A 21,050-nucleotide genomic window follows, 5' to 3' on the forward strand; every position below is an offset into this window, starting at 1 on the left:
AATACATTTTTCCTCTCAGGTTTTTATTACAGCCTTGATGGGTAAAAAGGAGCCTTTCCAAGGGCATCTTTAACACATGTTTTCTCTGTCACTTTCTCCCAGCCAGCCATGATATTGGAAATTATTCAGCATTAGTGTGTATGGAGCCCGGTAGACTGGGGACTGTTACTCCCCAACAGCTGGGTGTCACATTCAAATAAAAGTAAATTAGCTGTCACCAAAGCTCGGCTTGGGAGCTGCTGTTCTGCCTCAGAGAATATCCTTTTTCACTGGGTCTCTGTTCACTGCCAAGCTGACACAAGGCGACAAGTCATTATGGCTGCGAGAGATGAAGGAACACAACATAATTTAAGTCAATGGGTTTCCTTTATCTGGGTATAAATTACAGCCACATTAACGTATTGATTCACAGCACCAAGGAGATGGAAGTGCACAATTAATAACCTGCTGTTTGCAGTGTGGCTTGAGGAAAATGTGAGGCATTAGACACTTGGTTTGAATCTCTGCTTTTACAGTAAAAGCCAGTTGCCCTCTCATTATCTGCTGGCCAATCTGTACTGTGCGTTGGACTCATTACCGGCAGCAAAGCCCTAAGGACACGGTAGATTGGCAAGATATCCAGAAATCAGGATAACACAGGCTTCCTCTGAGGGCTTGTGTCTAAATAATCCCCAATACCATCCAACAAATACATATCTTTGAACTACAGGGTCCTGTTCATCAAAGTTTAATCTATTAGTACATTTTGACCTCATTTGAGTGAACTACAATCAGGAGGAAAATTATTCAGCTGTGACAGTTTCTCGCAATTTCATTTGAAATAACACATTTAAACATGCACACAACTAATTAGTGAGCAGATTTTACAAAGGAAATGCCCATGAGTGTGAAAACTGAAAGTAGACGATCGATCATTAAAAAAAAAGCCAAAGGCTTGTTTTTGCAATATGTTGGTGACCCCTGGTGGTCATAATGAGTAACACAAGAGACATACTTCTACAGAATGCACATTATTTATTAGAACAACAGGAAAACAATGCTCAGAGAGGAGGAAACTAGACATAACTAAGATGGCACTGTGTATGTTTTGTATTTACAGGACATTACACATATTACAAATACATGTATCTTGACTGTTGTTCACAGTACAGCACTGCTACAATGGACCGCACAATAACAAAATGACGACTGCACAATAAAAAAAACAGGAAAAATAAAAAATATCAATATGAAACCTACACACATAAATAAGTCAGGGAAAGTACCACGATTCTGTACAAAATGTAAAGTTGTCTCACTCTTCACGTGAACTGTGTAGTGTTTCAGACAATAAATATTAACAATTCATCGAAAATGAAAAAATAATACATAGCAACAACAGTTTTGTAGATTTGAGTGGCTCTTGTCACCATGTGTAATAACTTACCTGTGATGTACTTTCTGAAAACTGTAGTGCTGCACACATTTTCCTGCAGCATCGGATTTCGATTTTATGTTTAACATAAATACCTAAGCTTGTTAACTGATCAAGAATTGATCAAACACACACTGCTGTACTTTTTCACTCTAAAATACTGCACTCGCTCATTCAATCATGACTTATGTTTTACATTATTTTCACTGACTACTTATAAAGGTTCTCCGAAAGTGAAGAATGCCCATGCAGTGGTTTTCATTTTCTGAGCTATTCAGAGCAATAAAGCAGCTTATTTTGCTCAGTCCTTTAAGTAGAATGTTTTACCCTCTTCATACTGTAGATACATTCTGATATGTGTTTTCCCTTTAATACCATGGGTCTACAGTTTTACTGCATTTTGTACTGCAGCAGCTTTCACAAAACCTTATACACACCACTAGAAGTTCTCGAATCTCATTAAAGGTGACATGCTGTCAGCTTTAAAAAGGGGGACCGGAGGGTGTGTTCCAACTACAGGGGGATCACACTCCTCAGCCTCCCTGGTAAGGTCTATTCGGGAGTACTGGAGAGGAGGATCCGCTGGATAGTCGAATCTCGGATTCAGGAGGTGCAGTGTGGTTTTCGTCCTGGCCGTGGAACAGTGGACCAGCTCTATACCCTCGGCAGGATCCTGGAGGGTGCATGGGAGTTCGCCCAAGATGTGTTTTGTGGACTTGGAGAAGGCGTTCAACTGTGTCCCTCGGGGACTCTTGTGGGGGGTGCTCCGGGAGTATGGAGTGCCGGACTCCTTGATATGGGCTGTTCGGTCTCTGTATGACCGGTGTCAGAGTTTGGTCCGCATTGCTGGCAGTAAGTCGGACATGTTCCCTGTGAGGGTTGGACTCCGTCAGGGCTGCCCTTTGTCACCGATTCTGTTCATAATTCTTATGGACAGAAATTCTAGGCGCAGCCAGGGCGTTGAGGGGGTCCGTTTTGGCGACCTCAGAATCGGGTCTCTGCTTTTTGCGGACGATGCGGTTCTGTTGGCGTCGTCGGGCCGTGACCTTCAGCTCTCACTGGAGTGGTTCGCAGCCGAGTGTGAAGCGGCTGGGATGAGAATCAGCACCTCCAAATCCGAGACCATGGTCCTCAGCCGGAAAAGGGTGGAATGCCCTCTCCGGGTCGGGAATGAGATCCTTCCCCAAGTGGAGGAGTTCAAGTATCTCGGGGTCTTGTTCACGAGTGAGGGACGAATGGAGCAGGAGATTGACAGACGGATCCGCATCGAGAGGAGTCAGATGAGGTGGCTCGGGCATCTGGTTAGGATACCTCCTGGACGCCTCCCCGGTGAGGTGTTCCGGGCCCGTCCCACTGGGAGGAGGCCCCGGGGAAGACCCAGGACACGTTGGAGAGACTATGTTTCTCGGCTGGCCTGGGAACGCCTCGGGGTCCCCCCAGAAGAGCTGGAGGAAGTGGCCGGGGACAGGGACGTCTGGGTTTCTCTGCTCAAGCTGCTGCCCCCGCGACCCGATCCCCGGACAAGCGGAAGATAATGAATGGATGGATGGATGGATGCTGTCAGCTTGTCTTGACCTACAGTGTATTATCAGCCCTAAAACGTCTTGATTGGCCTTGCACGTTGTATCTGACTTTATCTTATGTAAATCCAAATTGCCTCAGTCCCACTATACTGGTGAAACACTTTCACTGTTCATGACCAATAAATAAGAATTTATACATTCGGCCATATGGGGGCAGCACAAATCTCCCTGGAAAAGGTTCAGAGTGAGTCTGAGTCTAAGAGGAGGAGTCCTCCTCCACAGGATGAAGAGCATGTCTCCTCAGCAGTGTCTTCAGCATCTCCACCTCCCGCTCTGCCTCTCTCAATTTCTTACGTAGTGTCTCATTGTTTGTTTGGAGTGTCTGGTTTTCCTGCAAAAGAGACAGTAAGTTGAAGTACAGTTGTAATGAACGTGGAGGATTCGAGATATGTGTAAGATCTGTCCCGCTACTCACTGATTCCAGGTTTTCGTAGGTGGGTTTGCTCTCCTCTTCATGCTTTTGCAAAACAGAGGCTCTGTTTTCCCACTTGGCACAATGTCGTTTTCTCTGGATCAACGGGCTGGGGCACGAGGAGAGGGTGGGTGGCGCTGGGACTAAAAGACAAGGCTGAAGGTGGGCTGGCTCAGCAGTGAGAGGGGACAGCTGAGGTCCCTCTGTCTGAGTGTAGCTATGGACTGTTGTAGGTCTCGAACGGGAGGAGACTGGGGAGTCTGGGCTCCAGTCTTTGCTGTCCTCGGGTGGGTAGGGGAAAGGACATTCCTCTGAACCTGACAGGAGGGATATTAATGATAACAATTTCAAATTAGACAAATGGAAAATGATACGTCACCTTCTACTTTGCAGCCATTCATCACCATAATTCCTTAAAGAATATCATACGGCTCAAAGCAAAATGACAGCTCAGTATGTCATAAATAACAAGCTAAATAAATCATGTCACAAAAAAAGATTACATTAGAAAGACTCATTTTGAGATGGGCTGCATGATTATAACCCACATGTTTTCATTTAGTCTGTTAGTAAGTCACTCTATATTAAGTAAAACTGAAAGTGCTTCTGTTCTGAAATTAGGTGCTTCTTTGCAGCAGGTGGGCAGCTTGAGTATTACTGTAAGTGAAACAGTTCGTAATGGCAGCTGGTGGGAAATTACCCTGACACTCAAGAGTTGTTTTCTTTTAGCTCCAAACTAAACTTAAATCATGTGTAACTGTAGCTTTTAGCTGTCTCTAAATGTGGCAGCCAGTGATTACAGGAAATAACATGGCTTTGCAGAGCGCCATAAATGATCTAAAAAAATGATCTGCCAGCAGATGGCACATGCCAAAGAATTTTAGTCCACAGTTAGATGCTTGTTAAAGTCTGCATACTTTAGGTGAGACTGAGCACATCTGTGGGAATGATGAAAACAGTTAATTTGCTATGACTGTGTGATGATTAGTAATGAGTGTGTGAATATAATTGTTTAGAATGAACCTTGTCAGCCCAACCCACCCTCTGAGGTGCTCGTGGTGACAGGCGTGGAGCTTGGTGTCGGACTGTCGATAGTGTTGGTCACTTTGGTGTTCTTCTTGCACTCGAACGCCACCTGATCCTTGCACAGCTTGTGGCAGTTCATGCCGCAGTCTGCAGGCAAAAAGAATGCACAACATGTCACAGCAGGAACTAGTCTTACTTCAACAAACTGATTTCCCACTTCTCTTTGAACACAATCTGTTCTGCAAATGCTACTTTCAGAATGGTGCATGCTTACAGTCAAGCAAACAAATACTTCTTAGATCTTGTGAAGGACGGGGGAGGGGAAAAACTGTGGTTCTTGATGCAGACTCTATTCTTTTTTTTCCCTGTGTTGCAAGGTTCAGTTAGCAATATGCATAGAAAACCACACTTCACCTCACCTGCTCCCCACAAGATACTGCGAGTACCTCCTCTCATTTCTGAGACAGGCACTGAGCCAAAGATGAACACTTAATAATTACCCCTGCATCTGTAGCCTTGCTTGATGACACCCCACAACTGTGAAAGAATATACAGTGAAAAACCGTTAACATAACTGATTATTACAAGACTAATAACAAAATTGTACTCAGTGTTTGCAGAAGGTAACAAATAAGTAGTGAGTTTACTTACGAATCCAGAGCAGTTGTCACAGAAAGTGGGTTTCATGTAAGTGGTCTCCTGGAAGTTGTGAACAAAGCCAAGGCCCAGCTTGGAACAGATGACGCTGGCCCGCATGAAATAAGCTGTGATCTCCTTTCTGTTTACAAGGCCTTCCCTGAACAACCAAAAAAAAATTATATACACGGTATACAAAAGTTTAATAAAGAAAACAGAAACAAAGAAAACAAAACTTTTCATATTCTGGTAAAAAATATGAATTCAATATACATATTCACAAGTTGTATAAGTACAGAATTTCTGTACTTATTTATTCATATCTGCACCTACTCGTCCGATGTATGTGTTAAACACTATCTACCACGTTGTCGCTGTGTAATGTGAAAACACATCATGGTGCTTGTTTTCATGTGAGTATTTAGAAGTGGTTTATGGCTTGTTCTGCAGCTATTTTATATTTCCTGTTGCTACGCTCATCACTACAAATACCACTTTGGCTTCCTCTTCCCTGAAGTTACATATGAGCTAAGAGCAAGTGTGTGACCTTGTCAATGACCCACTTTTCTTTGTCCATAACGCAGAAGGAAAATGGAAAGCTAACAGCGATTTTCTCAAAGTCCTCCTGAGAAATAAATCCGTTCTCATCATGATCGTAGTTCTTGAACACGGACTGTGAAAGACAAGAAGTAAAGACCATTGTTACTCAACTATCAGTGAACAATAGCTGCAAGAACAGACTGTCAAAGTGGCTGCGTGAACAATAATAGTTAAAATTGATGATTATGGTTACATAATAGCATTACAAAAAGGCTGTGCGGAGGCTACACTTGAAAAGAGGAAGCACTTACATCTACCATTCTCTGCACATGTTTGCTGATGGTTCGTGGATCGGGTTTTGGAGCCACTCCTGATGCCCAGTCCACACAAACTGGAGGTCTGGAGGGGGTGGCTGGCTGATACAGAATTAATTTCTCATTAAAAGAAAACATGTTATAACTTGTCTGGGCATACATCTTTTACTAAATTTGAGCACAATCTAATTTTCAAAAACAGGCAAAACTTTCAACTAGCTACGAGGGAATAAAGTAAATTAGACATATATTCATTTGTCATAATGTATGTTATTTATATTTTTGAATAAAAGAGTAAAGTTTGTATTGATATTTTGCCTATGTATGATACATTGTTAGAGCGGGTTAGCTTAGGTCCTGTCCAATGGTAAAAAAATGACTATATACCCTGCAATGCTTTTTTAAATAATCCATCTTTCAGATTGATAAAAAAAACTGAAAAACTACATGCTCATTAAGGAGCTTTAGTGTGTTTTTGTGAGCCAGCAGGCTGTTTTCCTTATTGACATTCACTAGGTTACGCTAAGCTAACCAGCTGCTGAAATGATGCTGAAATGTACACAGACAGTTTTCTTCTGCACATTCAACTATTAGCCAAGAAAATTAATAAGAGTATTTCCCAAAATGCTAAAAGTCTCCATAAAAATGTCCAGTGTGCAGGATATCTGAAAGGCAAAAATTGCAACTTAATAATTAATCTCCATCTATCCCAAATCGACAGGATAATTGGTTAAAAAAAAAATGCAGTAGAGAGCCAGTGTTTGGTTTATCCATTTGGGGCATTTTTTCATATAAGTTATACCTTATACACGATTTCCCACTAATAAGAACTAAGAACTAACCCCTAACCCATAACATCATATGGCATTTCTGCCACTAAATGTTACACACCTGAACTTTAAACACACTTAGGTTTGTTTTTTTTATAATTGTAAACCTGAACTAACTCATACCCCTGCACCTCTGAAAAGGATTAAGTGGGCATGAAAAATATGATAAACCTAAACCTAATCAGGCAGCAACCAAACACTGCCAAACGGTGCGTAAGGTGGAACTATGGTCCACCATGTAACTACCACCTCTGACATGTGGCTACATATCAAACAATCAAATGAATATTCAAATTTGAAAAAACTGTTAAATCCACCCCTGATGACTAATAATGCAACCAAAAGCTCATCCTTACTAACTAACTACTAAAATTACAACTAAAGTGACTTTACTGCACTGCCACACCTGATACGTGCAGTTCTGTAAAAGTATGAAAAAAATTGCCCAGACTATCTCCAGGTGGCAGCATCGGTTTCCCAGACCTGTTATGTAAAAAAAACATAGCCGTCTGAATACAAGTTTTTGAGACAATTCCAAGGCACAAATGCTTAGCTAGTGGGTGAAATCTTTCCAGCATAAAAAAAATACCCTACAGACATGCTAAAATGATTAATATATTTAATTGAGGGGGTCTCTAAGGTCTTACGTTATTTCCAACTGGCCGGTTAACTTTAGGTGTCTGTGTTTCTATCACTTACAGGTGCTTTGCAGTTCTTGGGTTCCCGTGCATAAGACAGCTCATAAATTTCATCCTCAGTGTAGTAAAGGTCCAAGGACAGCTGTGAGAGAGGATAACATCAGTGCATGGAAGCTAAACAGACAGAGTGAGCCTTCTGTATACAAAGCTTTCTCCTTGAAAGGACGAATTCAGGTTGCAGGACAACTATTATCTCTCAGGGGCATTCTGTTACTCAAATATGATTAAAACACTGTACGCATATAACACAACAATGCACCAATCTGAACTGAGTGTCATTCACATTCAGTTTGTCACCCACACACTCACAGATCATAGACTCTCATGCTCATTGGCATCTGTGAGTACATTCACAACTTATTGAATCAGATAAAGCCACGCAATAATTAAAAAAGAATAATGAATCTATAAAGTGACTCTGAAGGATTACCGTCAATAGATGAACCAGGTCCTTGTTTGCATCCAGCCTGGGTGGGATCTGCTGGAGCTGGATCAGCTCATTGATATGGCTGTAAAGCGCCTGGAGCTTCTGAACATTCACCTTGTTGTCTTCCACATAGTCTGACATGGCCTCGTTGACAGAAATCAGGTCTTTGAGATGGACACCAAGGATGGGGATTTTAAAACCTGTACATCTGCTGTAAGCTTGTCTGTAGTTGTCAAAGTTTCTGCAGGAGGACAGCAGGTCTGTCATCTCATTCAGTACCTAGGGAGTAAAAGACATTTCTTAAGATGAGAGAGCTCTAATCCCTCACTATTAAATGAACTGGATACTATGTGGTTAGTTGAAGAACCCATATTAGCTCATTTACAAGGTCATGGTTGTATTTACTCGGGCTACTAGAGTAGGTTTAGCAGGTTTTATTTTGAATAAATGCGTTCATGTTCTTATATTATATATCTCTGTTGTTCCTTTTGTCAACTTTGTCTGCTCTGAATTGACAAAAAGGATGAAGGGTAAATAGGCTGCTCATTATTTAACATATCCTTTCTTATCTACTTTGGCAAAGAATACACTGGACCATCCTTTATAGAAGGACAGGAGACAATGTTATCCCACAATTCCTTGTGACAGCAGGATTATAGTCAATGCTCACCAATTTCTACACTTGTTATATTAACTCAGTTTGACAAGAAGTACTTTTTCAAATTACCAACCTTGTTTATATTTTCACCAGCTAGCAATGTTTATTTAATATGCACGCAAGAACATGACAAGAATGAATGGACAAAGTATCTTATGTGCCTTTTATAACTAAGGGTAGGTGCAACTGCCCGCTCCAAGCCTAGCCACACCACACAACCAACAAAACAAAAAAAATTCTCGACTTTTATAAGTAATTCAGAAAGCTTAACATTAGAAACCGTTTTTGATCTCATTTGATCAATCAAGGGTTGCATAAACAGCGTACTTCTACATGGCAGTCATGTCTGCAAATCTACATAAGACTGACCAAAAAAATGACCTAAATACCCTACAGCTATGAGTCATAGAACAAAATAAAGACCTATCAGTTGTCACCCCAATGGTCTCAGCCTTGACATCCCTAAGAACAGTTTGAAGAGTGTCAAAACAGCCACTGAGAGGCAGGCTTTTTTTGTGTCACATGGTGATGTAGATTAGTAACAGAAGTAAAGCTTTGACTACAAATACGGAGTTTGAGGCAGGGAAAAGAAAACTCCCTTTGGTGTGGACTTTGATCTTAGTAACTTTGCAAAGGTTTCAGATGAGTAATTAAGCTGGATAACACTATAAAGTGAAAGTAAAGAACCCAAAAGCATGATCTTAAAGTACTTTTTAACCATTACCTTGGTGACCTCACTGGGCACATGTGATGTGGTGTCTTTTAGTCTGGAAATTGAGCTGTGACACAGCCCTCCCACCACTGCCATTAGTGTGTTGTAGTTGTGCATAAGGTGAAGACTCTGGTGGACACAAAAAAACACAATTAAATCAGTCCATTCACGCACATACATGAAAACACACATAATCAAAATTGGTCCAGGTAGCCCCGGTTATATAACTTACAACATTGATGTTGCATAAGCTACTTATATTATAGTATTTTTCTTACTGCGCGCTGATATCTCTCTTTTTTTAGGGCTTTTCGCCCTTTTCTCAGTTCTCTAATTCATGCTGTCACTGGAGCATTATGGTGTGAAATTCGTTTCCACACCCGTGGGTTCTGAGGTTGACAGCAGTGAACAGCAGCAGTCTGGTGCATTAATGTTTAGAGTGCAAGAGGTCCTCCAGAGTACAAGCCTGCCTAACGGCTCCCTAAAGCCAGTGTATCACTTCTCAGCAGGCTGCATGCACACGCATTGGAAGGATTTTAACAAGCGAGGTCTGATCACTGACTCAATTCAAAAGTAACAAAAGTAACTCATAGTGTTAAAGTAGGTTTCCACAGGAGGACTCCATTAGCTTACAATAAATTCATGTTTTTCTGTCATTAGAAAAATCTTTGGATATGCTGAAGGCCTGCAGCTGAGCTCTTGAAAATCATTACAAGCTCTCTGTGAATTGTCATTATGCAACTGCTAATTATGCAGCATCTGTAGTGTTTTTCTGTGTGACATTTGTACTCTGTATTTGGTTAAACAAGTCATGTTAATAAAAGCATGTAGATACAAGCAAGAGGAAATGTGATGTTTTCTTTTCGGCTCAACTAAGAACAGAAACGTAAGAACCGTAGTGGGGGTTGGGTTAACCACTACCTGTGCAACGTGAATAAACTTCACGAAAACCTCAGCTCTCAGCTGAGCAGTTGGCCGGCTCAGCACCATCAGCTGAACCCACTGGGAGATCCCATTACACAGGGCAATGGAACGCTCCAGCACGGGGATGTCCTTCATGCAGCAGCTTCGAATGTAGTTCTGATAGTCTACAAACTGGCAGAGAGAGCAGAGAGAAGAGCATAAACCTCTACACGGAAACTGCAAGGCTTGTCATACCAGGAGGGCATACTCAATGGTTTTTACATCACACACAAATATATCAAATAAATAAATCAAATAAAAAGTACCAATGATAATCTTAAACTGAGGGTGTTTTACAGTTGACATGAGTTCATATACTCACCGATATTCTGCAAAACGATTTAAACTCCAGGTAGGTGAGATGTTCAGCCAACTCTATGGGCTCCAGGTGATCAAAAAGAAGAGAGACCTTCCTCTTTTTACTGTAGTTAGCTTTGATCCTCTGGCTGGCCTTCCATGACCAGTCCCGTTCATTTCTAGAACACCCCATGAAATATAATTTGAGCACATCAGAAAGGATTCAATGATAGTGCTAAAAAAAAAAAAATCAACTGCTTAATTAAAGGCCTTTAGATCTATAAAATTTCAGGTTTGCAGCCTCAGTCGGGAATAATGTGGGGTCGGCTGTCATGCATAACAGCTTAGATGGTGAGGGGGAATTTTGTAGCAGCCACAAGGTGAAATTGTTCTCAGCTCAGAGTCTGTATTCTTGATCGTGACTGATTTCAGTAGTTTTCATGAGTGAAACAAACTGACTGACAGACATGTATGCCTCATGTCTCAGTATGCCAGCTGGTCAGAAATTAACACTTACATCCATTTGGTCTCTAAGAGAGAGCAAAGATGTTCTTGTCCTTGTTCTCTGATCATATCCCGGAACTCATCCAGGCTGTCAGACAAGCTGTGGTGCAACCGGAACATCATCCAGAATTCCTGAATCCAATGCCTGGAGTTCAGAAATGATACCAACTTGATTGATATAGAAAACAAGAGTTGAATTTGACCCTTAACATGTCACATGGGTTTCACTAACCTGATGAAGTAGCATATCCTCTGGCACTCTGATGGCTGCTCATTGTCCAATGCTGTTTTAAATGTAGGAACTAGTCAAGGAGCTGACCAAACATAATTACCATCTGAAAGTTAAACCTGAGATTCCTGTCTGAACTAAAAAAATGTTTCACATGCTTTTGTTCAGCTTATTTTGCCAGAGAATCTACTGATCATTAAGCGGCCAAGACGGGGTATGTTTTGAGTAAATAATGAGCATATGGCTGATTTGAATGCAGAGGTTCTTTCCCACAAAAGAAAAAAAAGCTCATTAGTAAAAACTGCAGCAACTAAACCAAAAAGCAAACACAAGTGACATTTGGTCATGTAGGAGGAGGCAACTGCATGAGGCAAAACTCTGATGAGCATCACTGAATGAATCATTCTGGCATACAGAGGTAGTGAATCACAAAATGCACAAAGAAAACACACAACCATCATCTAAAATACAACAGAACAATTGATAATGCGCATTGTTTGGTGGTAGGACTCTAAAGATGTTATAATCAGTGTTGTGTGCCCACAAGAATATTATTCATTTCTGTGGTCAGAACGTTCCCCATTTTGCACGTCGCTCACAAAACACTTCCCCTTGAATGCATATACAGTAAGCACAAAGCATTTCCCCATGAAACAAAGGAGCTTTTATAAATAGACTGACAGTGTGGCTCTCAACAAGAATTCAGATTGAAGTGATGCACATGAAAAAGCTAATTACGTCATGGGAACAGAAGATCAACCCACGCAAATCCCAAGGCTTGACTGTGATGAGAACTGTCAATGGCCCCTGTGTCTCTTTCTTGATCCTAACACACTGACTGGATACATTTGATGCATCCTTTTGGGTCATCAGGCTCAATAAGAGAGGATTAAAAATAGCAGAGGGGCCATTTGGCTGTGTGTGCATTGATGTGGGTTTGTGTGCACAGTGGCCTCTTTCAGCAGGTGGGTCTGGGTTTTTATGTAGTTGAAGAGGACTTCTATCAGATAGAGACAGATGTAATTAACACCTGAAACCCCAAGGATCCTAACTGGGCCAGCAGGATCCTCTGATGGGGCTTTGTGACGCCACTGCTGTTTCCTGAATTCAAGCCTAGATTAGAGATGATCCACTCTAAACACAAGACATTACAAAAGCCATGCTTTTTTAGGCATTAAATAGGGACAATGAAAGGCACTGTATCAAAGACTTTGAAAGAGACCAACAGAACGGTAATAGATTCACTGCTATTGAATGCATGGGATGCAGGGCTCGAGGTGAAGGAGAGTTACACTGTGAAATGGATGTAAAAGGACTACAGAGACTGACAGTTGAAGTAAACACAAACTGCCACTTGCCCATCACATTCTACTCTGACAGCTATAGGATGCACTCTGAGCCAGTGGTGTCAAAAGTACACACATTTGTTACTTAAGTAGAAGTATAGATACTGCAGTTTAAAAACACTCTGGTAAAAGTTGAAGTATCAACTTGACCTCTTTACTCAAGTAAAAGTGAAAAAGTATGTGCTCCAAAACCTACTTAAAGTATAAAAGTATAAGTAACCTTTAAAGGGGAACTGCGGTTTTTTCAACATTAAGCCTCTTTTATGAGTCGTCTGCAATGTTTTAGAACCCCCCTCACCGCTTTTTTGAATTTTACTGCTGTCTCCGGTATTTGCCTAATTTTGATTCTTCTCAACCTGCTTCAGAATGGCAAGTCATATGCATGTCCTAAAAGGTCCGTAAAAGCACCATAAACGTCGTTTCAAAATCATCAACTCACCGGAGTGGTTACTGGTGTGCACTGGTAATCCATATCAAATTTCGTTGCGAAAAGTTGCTTCTGTCGTGTTTTATTTGACATTTTGTAAATCCCATTGAGTTCTATGGAAACCTGGATGTTCGTTGATATTACTCCGCCATCAAGTGGTGTGGAGTATAGCAAGTCAGATTCAACTGCTGAGCGGAAGTTTATCCACGGCTGTGAGGTGGCTAAGAAAATAGTTCGAGCATGAACGAGCTGCCAAATAAAATAGGCATATACCGGAGACAGCAGTAAAATTCAAAAAAGCGGTGAGGGGGGTTCTAAAACATTGCAGATGACTCATAAAAGAGGCTTAATGTTGAAAATACCGCAGTTCCCCTTTAAATAAAAAATAATTTTTTTTTTTTTTTTAAAAACCCACACAAAAAGGTAGATGCTACTACCTGAATTGCAAGCTTAATTTGAAAACTGATTAGTTCTACATGTGGGTCTTGGGTGTGCAGAGTTTGCATTGCATTTTCCACGAGTCATTTTTGCACCCGACTATTTCGAAAAATTCTTTGAGATAGGGCCAAGGATGAGGAAGGTCTTGTTGGTTTCCGGCTCCATCTCCTGATACGCTCTTGCCTGTGTCCGACCTTTCAGACATTTCGCCATCTTTTTCTGAATCCGACATTGTCGCGTGGCACACACTTCGCGCAGCTTCGCGTTTGCAGTTTGTAGAACACCTGCTTGCTTCTGACGAATGACGATTTCCTTGTGTGTCAGCACAAATTTGACGAATAGCCTAACCGATGAGTGTTTGCGTTATATGATTCATCCAATTACACTCGTTCTCACTAGGTGTGGATGGCGCCACTGATCTGTATTGGATGGCGCACATGACGTGAAATACATAAACATTAAACTGAAGCCAAGAGTTAAAAAAAAAAAAAAACTGAAGCCAAGAGTAACGAGGCTGTTTGTTTTGAAAATGTAAGGAATAGAAAGTACAGATACTTGTGTGAAAATGTAATGAGTAGGAGTCAGAAGTAGGCAGAAAAATAAGTAATGGAGTAAAGTACAGATACCTAAAAAGTGTACTTAAGAACAGTGATGACGAAGTATTTGTACTTCGTTACTTGACACCTCTGCTCTGAGCCAAGTACAAGCTTGACTGTGCGTTGCTGTTGACAACCAAAGGAAAGCAGCACAAAGCAGGACCAGAAATCTGATCCTACGTTTCATTTCCTGCTCAGTAGTGGCATTGTCTTAATCATGGAGCTGTACTGTGAAAGTGTTTCTAGCTTTATGTTGAAGGATATAGACTTCCGAGTTTGTCCAGCAAATCACTGGAGGACATGAGGACACGATGCATGGTCAGAGTGATGTTCAGCAGGTGGCTGCTCCCCTGTACACAACCATCCGAATCTGCAAAGCAAAATGTGCACACTTGAATTTATAGTCATTGCTTAAAGTGGACTGAGATGCAAGACAACATGTCATCAGAGACACAAGATTTTCTGTATCCTTCTAAATGGGAATCAGCAAAAGGCAAGTCACAAAAATGGTGTTACCAGATTGTCATGACAGAACTGTTTATGTATCAAGTCATCGAATCAATTGGCTCACTAGTCTAGGTGTTTCACCAGACCATAGCTCCAGAGTACGTTTGGGTTTAGGCCAAATGAAAATACTCATTCATGTGAATGAACAACCCCATGTAACCCCATGCAAAATGTTAAATATTCATTTTCATGCAGTTTTTGTTACAGAACCTGAGGGTAGATTTCTTTTTTCTGTTTGTTTTAGATCACTGTTATGCATATGACATAACTGTCATAAAATGACATTAAAATCATTTATAAAACTGCCTTAGGGGACATTAAATCTTCATCAAAAATGAAAGCAGTTTTTGTGGCACATCATGTCTGTGTGATATTTTTTCAGGGCTGCTCAGGAAGCAACATGAAGTTTTATGCATGAATCATCCCACAAAATAGGGGAACAGTGGAAGAAAATATGTAGTTTTTGTTTATTCTAACAAATTTAAGTTGAAGCAGCTATTCAATAGCAGAGGTGAAAATGGCATAATTGTCCCAGATAAGAACATCAACTATAGAGCTCTAATGTACTCTGAATGCTCCAAAGTCCACTGCTTCCAACTCCTTGTGTTTAAGGAAATTTTGATTGTTATTTCAATATCAAAACGTTTGTATTTGTCTATTTTAAGTTTAAGAATATATTTTTAACTTTTTATATTTTTAACTGATGAATAAAAATAAATAACAGCAAATTATTACATATCATATACTATCACCAGAAAAAGACCATCTTGCTCTTAATAACAGACTTACTTGTTAAAAATGTACTGTTGTAAAGTAGACATGTTTGGATGCGCAGACCATATTAAAGTGTTTTGATGGGCTCCCTAAAAGTTAGAACTTTTTATTGGAAAGTCAATTTACCTTTGTCAAATTTTGCATACATAAGAGGACAGGCAAATAATAAAAGGCATCTAAATGCCATTTGTGGAATATCAGTCACTAATGTGAAAAACATGTTATCTCAAAAACTGTGACGTAGGTATTTCCATCAGTGGACAAGAGCTGGTTAGGTTAACTGCAACTGATTCACACACACACACACACACACACACACACACACACACACACACACACACCTTTATTCATACCATCCACAGACCCTGCAGTGGAAGATTTACCTTTTCCTTTGATTGTGTGAACCTCTGAGACTCGCTTGTCTCACTACACTTTTTCATTTCCTCTTTCCTTGCGTGTTTGTAACTTCCTCTCTTTGTGACCAGACCACCTTTCCTCATCTGGATTGTCTGACTCTATGCTACAACTGACATCTTGAGATGCACGCTGAAAAAGCATTCCACGTCTGCCATTCTATAAGTTTAGATTACGTGTGTACGAAACACTGCGTGACAGAACAATGCCAGATCTGATCTGTAACTGCATAAAGCACATTTCACTGTCCACTGAAAGTAACGCTTCTGCAAGACTTCAAACCACTGAAACGGGAATTGCACTAGTATTAGACATAAACTGGAGGAACATTCAATTGTATCTTTGAATAAAATATTTTTAAACCAAGAGATATATAGCCCCCCACACCCAGTCAGTAGAAAATTTTAAGAACAACAATTGTGAATAAAAGCTTTGCCAGTATCTTGACACCATCAAGGACATCAGGCGTCTGAGGACCCACTTTTAAACCAAATCACCTTGGAAATACCTCAGACACCATGGCAACATGGTTTCTTATCTTTGTTATCTGTAAGCAACTTGCCACTCCTGCTGCAGCTGACTAATCCAGCCTTCCATATCCTATATCGGATGTGTCTCTGTTAACAACATGCAGCCACTTCCATATAAACCCACTGAATGGTGAAGACCTCACCAGTCAAATCACTGAGAGGGTAGAATAGACAAATGAAACAATGTCTTGTTTTCACAGTGACTTTTTAAAAAAAAAAAAAACACAGCTGTGGTCCACTTTAGACATCTAGCCCTAACTACAAGTTTTCCTTATGAACATTTGTGCAAACACAAGTATTAGCTTGTTATGCTTTAATCATCTATTCATGCTCATTCTCTGGTTTTGAATCAGCCAAAGTCAGTTCTATGGTAGATGCGCAACAGGAAGCTATGTCTCTCCATCAGGTAAACAATTTCTTCATCCTTCTTTTCACAACATTCCAACCACTAACACTCCCTGTGCAGGGTTAATTGCAGGAGGAAATCCCCTCCGGACTGACTGTTAGTGACTGGAACATTAGGAAAGCTGCCGCCCAGCAGCATACTGGAACTGCATGATATTGGATGGTGATAAACACTGCAGAGGGCAGGCTCTGCCTACTTTGAAGGTTATCTTAAACATTCATCAGACACTCAAAACCGGAGTGTCATTTTTCCTTGTTTTAAAAGAGGCTATCAGACTGGATTATCTTTTTGTTTTGTTTTTGTCCAAGTCAGATGCAGGATGGTGCATATCTCTTTGTACTCTGAGCAAAATCTTCCATACTGACCAGGGCTTGGCACAGCTCTATGGATAACACAGTACTACGATGTGACTTTCAATATCCCAACAAGGTGTACAACAACTTCAAACAGATAGCTAAGAAAAATGGTTGCAAAAGACAAAACAGATCATTTCAAAAGATAGGTCAAACAAACCACTGAAACCACTAAATATAGGCAAAAGCAAAAAGTATGCCAGTAATTGATAAATATTGCTAACCATTCTGAACAAATTTACTAAATTAAAGCAACTTTTCTTGTTCGAAATAGTTTGCTTAAAAGCCAAAAGAAAAGAAATAGTTTGCTTAGAATTACGGAAACTTTCAGTATTGCTCACAGTAAAGAATAAACAGTTAAACTAGTCAAATGCAAGTGCATGTTTAAATATTCTAACGTAATAGGTACTGAAACATTTTTGGCTTTAAGTGCTTGAAAATGGTTAATAGGCCTGTTAGCTGTGGATGATGGCTAAATGTTTGAAATATCTTTGAAAAAAATGAATAGCCTCAGAATGATTGATAACCAAAGTAACTAAGCAAGGTCTGAAATACTTAATAATAACTGATGATGTACTGATGACTATAATTAATGGACAAATAGTTGTTGGTTAAAAACAATAGCTAAATTGTTTCAATGTTGCGCTATAATTGACACATAAATGTACGTGATTACGTGATTAGTTAGATTACAGTAACAGATAAACAGATAAAATGGTTGCAATATGTAGTTGCTGTCACTAGCAACACCGCAAGCAAGCAATGAGAGTGACTGAAACAGATTAACTACCGCAATATTGACTATAATATAATTTTTTATGTAGCATGATTAACGTTGTTTAAATTATGTTTAAGTAAATCCAACTTATTGGATCAGGACATTTAGTGACAGTGAAGTTGTAATTCACAGGACTGCAAGTGTTTGCCGATAACAATAATAATAACACTGTAGAGACTAAAGGTTTTCTATCAGGCCAGTAGAAAACAGTTTTTTAACGTCTCGACTTTTTAAGTTTCTTGGCTGTTTTCATAGATATTATTCATGATATCTGCAGCATGTAATTGATTCTTTAATTACTATTATTAAAGAAATGCGATAGATACTTTGTGAGCGTGCACTACAGCAGTGTTGTATGGTCTGGAGAGAGTAATGATTTCAGCCATTGATCTACACCTCATAGTTCTCTGTATTTCAAAGGTTAGTCGGTATCTGAGGGCTACTGTTCAGGGAGGTGACCTTTCAGCCTGGCCAGGCTTGAAGCTGCCATCAGGTAATCTTTCAAATAGCTCTTACGTGCACTTTCAGATTTGAAAAGGACTGGACTTGTGGACCGTAGGGGTTCACTTGTGATGTGAGCTGAGAGGAACAGGACTGCCATTTTATCAGGAAAGACTGCTCAAACAAAATCCCAGTAATAACACTGCACTGATAGATAGATAGCATTTTGTGCATGTGTGTACACACCTCGTGTTTTGCATACAGCTGTGACACAGAAAATGATTTTGTATAATGGCATTATTTCGTGCTAATATTTGGGGTTCCTTCACTCCTGATAAATTCTATTTCCTTCATGAACCTGATATGAGATGCTGTCTGTCATTAGAGCCCTCTTCTACCTCTCTGCAGATAAATGTAGTTATGAGATGTCATTTTATGCACAGCCTATTGTAACACTTGTCCACTGCTTTTGCTGCATTTGTGTAACCAGGCAACGGCAGTTTGAAAGCTGTCTCTTTAGAGACGCAATCACCATAACTCTGAGAGCACTCCAGACAACTTGATGGAGCCAATGATCTTTGTTTGACGGATCCAACTACTGCCTACACGACCACTGCTGTGCTTTTTTCATTTTAATAAACCCTCTCGATAGGACCATCTTGCATGCTGCCTGAGACACAAGCAATGGTAAAGTCAGAAATGATGAAATATTACTTTTTCTTTTCAGCAATCACTTAAAGCAAAAACACAAAATCAGACATCTTGGAGGGATTTCATCATCAAAACATATCTTAAACTGAACAAAAACAAATTCAGCAGTGGTAAGAAAATATCCTTTAGTTTTAAATACAAAGCAACCCTTCATTTGTAAGGAACCTGTCCAAACTTGTTTCAGCTAAAAGCTTGCAAAACTGTTGGGAAAAGCCTCCCAGCAACGGTGCAGTGATCACTATCAAACTAACCCTTAAACCTGCCCACATCGAAAAAATTGTAGATTTCATAGCCAAAAAAGCTTGAGCCTGAAATATTAGTACTCAAATTTAATTTCAAAGCAGGATTTTACACTGTGAAACAAAGCCCAGTGAAGGTCAGCAGCTTACCGAAGGACTGCAAACAGGCCTGGATGAGCTCATCCCAACTTGCACCCTTGGTGAGGTGTCCCAGGGACATTATTGATTTCCCCGGGTTGGTTTGGGCTGGGCTGGGTTTGTGGAACCTGTGAGGCAGGCCGGGAGAAGAAACTCTCGACTTGCTAGAGGTGCATCCTGAAGTCACCCTCCTTAGAGAAAGACCAACACAAGAAGAGTGAGGGGGAGGCAGGGGGGCTTAGTGGAAGTCTAGTCTGAGTTTCATTGTCTTTAATGAAGGCCGTGTGTGTGAGTGTGTGTGTGTGTGACAGAGAGCGAGAGAGAGAGAGAGAGAGAGAGAGTGAGACATCACATACGTGATATGAAGTCATAATTCTATGTGACTATATACTGTAATATGTAAATACCAGATCAGTAGGAATTATGGTTTGCAGCTCAGACACGACCTTTAGATGTTACTATTCATTGTTCTAAATTCCTTCCTTTAAATTAGGGAAATACCAACTGATTGTGAATACCCAGGTCAAACTGTCGCGTGACAAGTAAACAATGAATGAGTTTCCAGTTAACGTGTTTCAACACGGAAGATAACACTCCAGGCGGAGGATCTGTGCGCGCTTGTGCGTAAAACACAACCGGAGCACATAAATTCAGTTACGGTTTCGGCTCAAATTCCAACACATCCGTTTATTTACCAGCAATATGTTATCTATGATAGCCAAAGTAATCAACGTATATTTTGAATAAGTGTGCTCATATATTTACCAAAAAAACAAGCCAAAAACTATAAAAAAGATTTAGCGACTTACACATCGTCTTTTCGCTTTTCGTCCGACGTCACGCTTTCATTTTGGTTCTCTTTAGATAGACATCCCATGGCGAGGTACTGGGCGACGAGCGGCTGAACTAGGCTGTCCATCTGTGTCCTCCTCGATGGGAGCATTACATCGCTCTGGTCGGCTCCGTGCGCCTCTGCGGTCTCAGCAGCATTGCGCTGACTCCTCAATGAACATTACACAATTAAGATTCACCCAGTCTGTCGGTGAGGGGGCGGCCGTGCTGCTGTCAGGCATGTCACTCACTCCCTTGAGCTCTACACTTTACTTATCATTTTAACTTGCGTCAAGCCTCGTGTTTTTACAGGTTTAGAGACTACTTTACAACTTTAATCAAGTCTTTACATTTATGCTATCCCGTTTTGTGTTGGCAAGATAGAAACCCGTGTCCGTGTTTCCTGGGGGCATGGGCGGAATTTATGGGGGGGGGGGGGGGGGGGGGGTGTACACTGGTCCCCCAAGGTAGTGATGAATCTCAGCTGATGCACATCATATTCAGCAGTGTGCTCTCACAGACTAGTAGTTACTGAATTTGGGATTACTTTGTGAGATTTGTAAAATTTTTTCAACTACATGAGGCAACATACCTGCTCTGCTTATAACACTGAATGTTTATACTTTCCTTGACAGGCTGAACTTACACAAATATGCATATATCAGAGCAGAAATTAATGATATAACCATTTTTCCAGGCACTGACTACAAATTTGTAGTTTTGCTTCCTAAACATATTCATCTTCTTGCTTATACCTAACCTATTTATTTTTGATGGTCAAACCTGAATACATTTGATCAAATCAAAGCTGAAAAGAGAGTAAGAACAAAGATGAAGCTTATCAAAGATACAATGGTCTCACACTGGAGTCAAACGCA

At 40.5% G+C, this 21,050-nt stretch overlaps 1 protein-coding gene across 1 annotated transcript; it reads right to left on the minus strand.

Annotated features, from left to right (window-relative positions):
* Positions 1–994: 994 nt before the first annotated feature.
* On the minus strand, positions 995–20,531 carry LOC142402529 (RAS guanyl-releasing protein 1-like). Its single transcript, XM_075488053.1, has 17 exons — positions 20,151–20,531; positions 19,354–19,532; positions 14,313–14,420; positions 11,247–11,307; positions 11,028–11,159; positions 10,536–10,689; positions 10,172–10,345; positions 9,263–9,379; positions 7,884–8,159; positions 7,455–7,535; positions 5,923–6,027; positions 5,635–5,744; positions 5,087–5,231; positions 4,936–4,972; positions 4,451–4,582; positions 3,413–3,726; positions 995–3,328 (listed from the first exon to the last, which is right to left on the minus strand). Exons 1-17 carry the CDS (start codon positions 20,282–20,284, stop codon positions 3,194–3,196), a joined length of 2,394 nt encoding a protein of 797 aa, XP_075344168.1. The 5' UTR covers positions 20,285–20,531; the 3' UTR covers positions 995–3,193.
* Positions 20,532–21,050: the final 519 nt, after the last annotated feature.

The sequence above is a fragment of the Odontesthes bonariensis genome, chromosome 17, assembly GCF_027942865.1.
Source record: "Odontesthes bonariensis isolate fOdoBon6 chromosome 17, fOdoBon6.hap1, whole genome shotgun sequence".
NCBI classification, from domain to species: Eukaryota; Metazoa; Chordata; class Actinopteri; order Atheriniformes; family Atherinopsidae; genus Odontesthes; species Odontesthes bonariensis.